This window comes from Squalius cephalus, assembly GCF_949319135.1.
Source record: "Squalius cephalus genome assembly, chromosome: 9".
NCBI classification, from domain to species: domain Eukaryota; kingdom Metazoa; phylum Chordata; class Actinopteri; order Cypriniformes; family Leuciscidae; genus Squalius; species Squalius cephalus.
Genome location: NC_137130.1, coordinates 40,024,936 through 40,031,444, shown reverse-complemented (window position 1 = coordinate 40,031,444; position 6,509 = coordinate 40,024,936). Strand labels below are relative to the sequence as shown.

General features: G+C 36.7%; 1 protein-coding gene across 1 annotated transcript; it reads right to left on the bottom strand.

The window, feature by feature from the left end:
• Positions 1-2,118: 2,118 nt before the first annotated feature.
• On the bottom strand, positions 2,119-3,569 carry LOC307164990 (uncharacterized protein). Its single transcript, XM_079882241.1, has 3 exons — positions 3,416-3,569; positions 2,963-3,144; positions 2,119-2,643 (listed from the first exon to the last, which is right to left on the bottom strand). The coding sequence occupies exons 1-3, from the start codon at positions 3,564-3,566 to the stop codon at positions 2,182-2,184; spliced, it is 795 nt and encodes a 264-aa protein (XP_079738367.1). The 5' UTR covers positions 3,567-3,569; the 3' UTR covers positions 2,119-2,181.
• Positions 3,570-6,509: the final 2,940 nt, after the last annotated feature.

Genomic DNA, 6,509 nt, shown 5'->3' with positions numbered 1-6,509 from the left:
ACGTTCTTGTTTTATTGTAAATAAGATTAATATAATTAGGCTATTATTAGGCCTACTATTGTTAAAAAAAACATATTTTCAAGTTTCGTTTAATTAATTGTAAAGTTTTAGTCATTAACTCTATCATTAACTTTTTATGCTAAAATAACGGCTAGAAATGCTTTCCATATTCTGCAGTTTTATGTTCATTTTAATGTGAAGCCGTCCAAAGCATTAAACATTAGTCACAAATCAGTCTCATTAGAACAATCACATTATATATAATTAGTTTTTTAATTCTGAAGATTTTTTTTAAAGTGAATGGACGACCACTTATAATTGTATTATATATGATAAAATTTGGCCTTTAAATAAATTATTTATTTTAGTTGCATGTTTGTAATTTCTATTCGTTATGTCTGACCAATATATGAAAATTGTCTGTGGTTTTGAGACATTAAATAAGGCTTTATTTATTCAGAAAAAAATATTTTATTCAAAAAAACTTTTTTTTTCAGCAACCAATAAAAAGAAAAGTAAAATACATTGCTGCTTGGAATTTTATCAGAATGCATCTGTAAATTATTTCATTGACAGCTGCACATTCATTGCAAAACAAAATAAATGCATTCATTTTTAATTAGTTTAAGAAACAATTCCAAAAAAAAAAAAATGATAGATGGGTTATCTTATTCTCATTACAAGATGACAACTGGCAACTTTGATATACCTGTATAAATGACCATGCAACGTTTGTATAAAATAGACTATTTATTCTGCATGTTTTGTCTCAGATGCTTTTCAAATGCAGACACTGCCAGGCATGCAAAAAATGCCCTGATACAAGAGGTCGAGAAGATGGAAGATGCACTGAAGAGGAGGACAACTACTGCCTTAGCTGCTACAGCAGATCCAGCAGAGAAGGTTTCTCATGCAGAAGCAAGCGAGTCAAGCGGACACACAAGCAAGAGCACCTTCATGATGATGTTCGATGAAGTTCTCAAGAAGCGAGAAGAACCTGGAGGAGTAATCACGAGTGCTCTTCTTCAAATACAAACGTATATGACAGAGCAAATTATCCCTCGGTCTGAAAACCCATTCCATTACTGGGCAGTGAACAAGCTTCGTTTCCCTGCCCTTGCTGCTACTGCATCAGCCTTTCTTTCTGCCCCCTGTACAAGTGTTGAGAGTGAAAGACTGTTTAGCACTGCCTCCAACATTCTAGATGAAAGAAGGAACCGACTAAAAGCAGAGAGAGCAGAAATGCTAATATTCCTAAAAAAAAACCTGCCAATGATGATCAAGTGAATCCTGAAGCAGGTTTATGTTACTGGTGAAGTCTATACTTGTCTAGACTTGGTTGTTATATTAGTGTTTGTTTTCTACTATTGTTCATGAGTGTAAGGTATAGGCTACTTTATAATAATCACTGTGTTGAAGCTGGCTACGGTTCTGATTTAAGAGATTATTCACTAGATTTAGAATATTATTTTTTGGATTTTCGTCAGAAAATAATTTAATTTGATAATTGCAGTAAATTTTGTTAAGATTGTTTGTGATACAACTAGTAAGTGTTGAAATTACTGCTAATTTTGCTACTGCATCATTCAGTTTTCTTAATAAAGTTGTCAGCCATACATTTTTTGTTTAGTGCACAAGTAATGTGCAGTCAGATTTGGTATAACTTTCTTTACCTAATATAAATAAATCTTAATGACCAAGTGAATTGTATACATTCTTTAGTTTTGAAGGTAAAAAAAAAAACAACAACAAAAAAACACTGATATCGGATTGGTATCGGTATCGGCCGATACTCAGAATTTTGGGATCGGATCGGATCGGTTTTGAAAAAGTGGTATCGTTGCATCCCTAGTTTTATGACAGTGGTGTGAATTTGCTAAATAAAAGTCAGGATTTTACATCATTATGTGTTTTGTGATCTCTTTTTACATAAAGAATTGTGAATGCAAATACCTTTTTACACAAAGTCAAAGTATTTTATTTTGCAATGTTTAGAACAATGGCCAAAAAATTTGCTAGAACGTAAATGATATAAAATTACCAAAAATAGAAGAGACTTTAAATTCCAAATAGAATTGTGCAAGCACTATAATATAACTATAATATAAATTACAACTGTGCATGTACATGTACAACTTACAATATACTGCAAACATGCTTACACTTTTGCAACGTAACACATTACAGGTGTGTATACTGATTGACAGATGCATCCAGTGAATGGTTGTGGACCACTGAATATTTGAAAATGCAATCATCAACCTCATGCTGGAAATGTGTCAGTACATGTGGTGGCAAATTCCGCATTCGGTGTTCTAGATTTTTGCAGAAAGCTGAGATGGCATCATTGGTGTTTTCCTGTGATGCCAACTTTTCCAGAGTTTTGCCGATGGTGCGCATCAAGTATGTGGACTCCTCACTGGAGGATTCATCCTGCATCTGCCTGCGCTTCCCCGGAGGCTTTGGAGTATTTGGTTTCTTTCTAATGGCTGTGGACTCAGCTCCACAGATCGTGGATTCAGGCAAGGGTGTACTGGGCCGTAGCTCCGCCTCAATGAAGCTGGGCTCTTCATGGGTGCCAGCCCAGGTGTCACTGTTGGTACCATCTGAGGGTGAACAGGAATCACTATCAGCCGCAGGTTCCTTAAAAAAAATTAAAAGATAAAAATCAAAATGCAAATTATGTGATACCATAGATTCTAACAACTGTTCACCAATCACCCATAACAATAACAGGGCAAAGCAAAAACAATACCCTGCAAATTGGTGAAATGGCTCTATTCAGAAGCACTTTATGGCACATTGTGGAAGATAATGTGACAAATGAATTTAACGGCTTGTGTTAATATGTTGAGTTACTTGTGATAGACCCATCTGAACAATCAGTGGCCACTTTAAAAAAGCAAAATGTTTCATTTTATTCTAAAGAAAAAAAAAAAAACATATAGATTTGTTTATTTACCCTGATAGTTAAATTTGAAGTGCTCTCATTCCTTTTTGTGTGAGGCTGTAGAAACTGCAGGCGGTTCAGGATCCATTGCTGCCTGCCAGTCTTCTGAGATCCAGAACTTCCTGAGGGTCCTTGTTTCTTATAACGCATGTACTGGGTTCGCAATGAATCCCACCGCTTCCTGAGCTCTTTCTCTGAGGGATAAAGTCAAATTTTGTGAGCATTATGCCTAGTTATTTGTCAGTTTCATGACTATTTGTAATGCCAAAAAATGTTACTTTTTGCTCTACTGGACGTACACTAGATGCTAGCACATAATATTAATAACTGCCTGTTTCCATAAACCAAACTATTTTTGGTACACACACACACAAATCTAACACGTGTCATTATTTTTACTATGGACCATTTAAAAATAACAAACAAGTTTTCTAAAGACCTCGATTGCCAAAAAGAAAATCTTACCTGATATGACAAGTTTATTTTCGATCTCACGCCACATTTCAGCTTTCACCACACGGTTGGCATACGATTTTTCTGTAATGTCATACAAGGCCGGCCTTTCCTGGATCATGCTGATCAATGCGTCTTCACTTGCCTCGTTCCAGACAGCCATATCTTTTTTAAATAATCACGAATGATAATCACGAGAAATAATCACGAGAAATGACTTTGTTGTTTACTTGCTTCGTCACATCTGTTTTTTTTCTTCTAGAGCACTGGTTCGCTGGCTGAACAGCCAATCAGAATGATCAGATGGCCCGACTGACTGACAAGCCCCGACGCCGATTCAACATGTCGAGTCGGCCATTACAAAGCCGTTGAGGACCAATTTCAGCCGACGGTGCGGAACACACTGAGAAGATTTAGTCGGCCGACGCACAAAAACTGCCCGACGGCCGACCGTCGGCTTGGTGTGTTCCCGGCTTTAGCAGACAAATCAAATGAAAAACTAAACAGTGCGAGCGAGGCTACATTAGTCACATTAGAAAATGAAGTTGTTGGTTGTGTTTGAATAATTACGTATCTTATTTATCTGAGGTAAATTAAACCAAATATTCACGTATGCTCAATAAAGAATTAGACAGCACAATGAGCCCATTGGGCGGTTGAATTTAAAAGACTGATTTTGCTAGCCGTTTGCAGGTTTCCATGGTAACGTCGCTGGTGGGCGGGGTGCTGAACCAGAGAATTCCATGTAGCCTGGGTGTATCTGTGTAGTCTTGCTAATTATTCAGTCTCATATGACATGTATTTACCAGGAGATGAAAAATAATTCAAGTGGAATAACAATATTTGGTGCTGAAGGAGACGGAGCTGAGCTCCGGCATGGTGTGTTGTGGACCCGAGGAGGCGGAGCTGCGCTCCGGTGCGCTCCAGCCCAATTTAACCTATGGCCATGATGGTTTGTTATGATTCGTCATACCAAAGGCATTTCACCTATTGAGATACCTCACTCATGTTATCAGATAACCAGGGTTATGCAAGTAAACTAAAACTATTGAAACCTTTTAAAATAATCATGAAAACAAAATTGACTATTGTTGTTGAAATACTGCAGTATTTTTTTTTTATAAATGATTTATCCGTGAACATAATTTTCCAAAAATTCATGTTCCTTTGTAATCTTCAATTAAAATAACTTTCCCTCCCTCTTGGAGTGACTTCTCTTCTCTAATGAAGTGTTTACTGGTGCAAGGGCGGGGCAAACTGTCACTCACATGAGATCATTGCAGCAGCAAACCACAATGATCTCGCTTGAGTCTCGCTTGTTTCCCGAAACTGTATATTGTCACAAATTTGTCATTCAACCACATTGGTAATGATGTCACGCAGGTTGTGGAGTAATAACTTCTTTGAGATCGAATTAATGCTAGATGTTTTGCTATAAATTACAGACATGGCATCTGAGGACAATTTCTCAAATTTTTATCTGTTATTTTGCTTTATTTCCAGATTCAATCATAGGCTCGTTCTTACATACTAGAGCACGTGCACACATGCACACTCATCAAAAATGGTGCTTTAAATATTTTTACAAAATAAAAAACGTAAATTATATATGTATTCGAAATAAAAGATTGTACTGAATGTCAGCTTGCTTATTTTGCTCAAGATAATGATTTATTGAGTCCACATGTCATGCAAACAAGAAACTATGCTTCTAACCACAGGTCGAGAGCTGTCATTCCAAACACACAACTTTGCAATGCTGTTTGCAAATGTTCATTGGAACAATGGTTTCGGGAAACACAGACTTGTTGAACTATGCTGATAACGACGGAACTTGCGACCATAGTTGGCTAATGATGCTTTTGGGAAACTCACTCCTGCAAAGTTTGTTTTCAACCTGCTTCAGCGGGGCGGGGCGGGGCGGGGCGGGGCGGGGCGGGGCGGGGCGGGGCGGGGCGGGGGGAGAGATAAGAATACCCGTTTATACTTAGATTTAAACTTTGATTCTATCGGCTACTCCACATCAAAATGTGAAATAATCAGAATGTGTAGATTGTTTGATGTGTAGACACATAATATTAACATTACCTCTGTAGGCCTCTCTGTGGCAGCAGAAACTCTTTATCCCCATCGTCATGTGATGAGCATTTGGTCGAGTACACTTTCTAACACTATTTGTCATAATTTCTGGTGTATTGAGTAGGCGACTTACAACTGCCTGGGGTTCTGTTGGGACAGGAGGCTCCAAAAGACAGATATTACCATCAGAATCCGTTGGGACCAACAAAAAAACCCAACCCAAAGTAAAATAAATGGAAAAATCAAAAATAGCCTATATAAAAATAACACATATGTAAACCTCTTACATTTTATGAAGGCCCTTGGATCTTTGGGAGTGACTGGCTCTTGAAGTCCCTCCAGGAATTCCCTCAGCCGTAAATGCTGCTGCACTGCTAGACACTGGATGCTATTTTGTTATTTAATATGTCAAATGTTTGTATTATGTTTTTATATTTAATTTTCAGCTGCTGCCATGTTCTTTTAATGCCTGCAGGATTGCCCCTACATGAAAATTAAAATTAGGTTGAATAATTCTTCCAGTTTCACCTCTGATATTATAACAGTTGGGTAAGTTACTTGTATTACTAACTACAAATGACATCTTCAGCAGTGTAATTAGATTAATGTAATAATGACTATCTTTAGAAAGTATTGGTCTACTTATTACTAATTACTAAATCCCATATAAACCTCAACCACTTGAACAATACAAGGAGAGACAAGAAACTGCACTTTCAATGCTTTCAAATAAACAATATACAATTGCATGAATTATTCTTGAATTGACCAAAGTGTGTAGAGGGAGAAGGTTACATAAAAAATATACCTTTTAAAAATGTATGTTAAATATACAGAATTGTTCTATAGTCTAATGCAATTACATCCTATTTTACTTTAAATTACAGAAGAATTAAGAGTAATCCCTTTAATTAAATTACAGTATTAATGTTCTAATACTGTAAAATTACAGTAATAATGTTCGTACTGGTGAGAAATATGAAGACCTCTTTTTGTCTGGCGCTGTTGCCATGGTGACTCATAATAT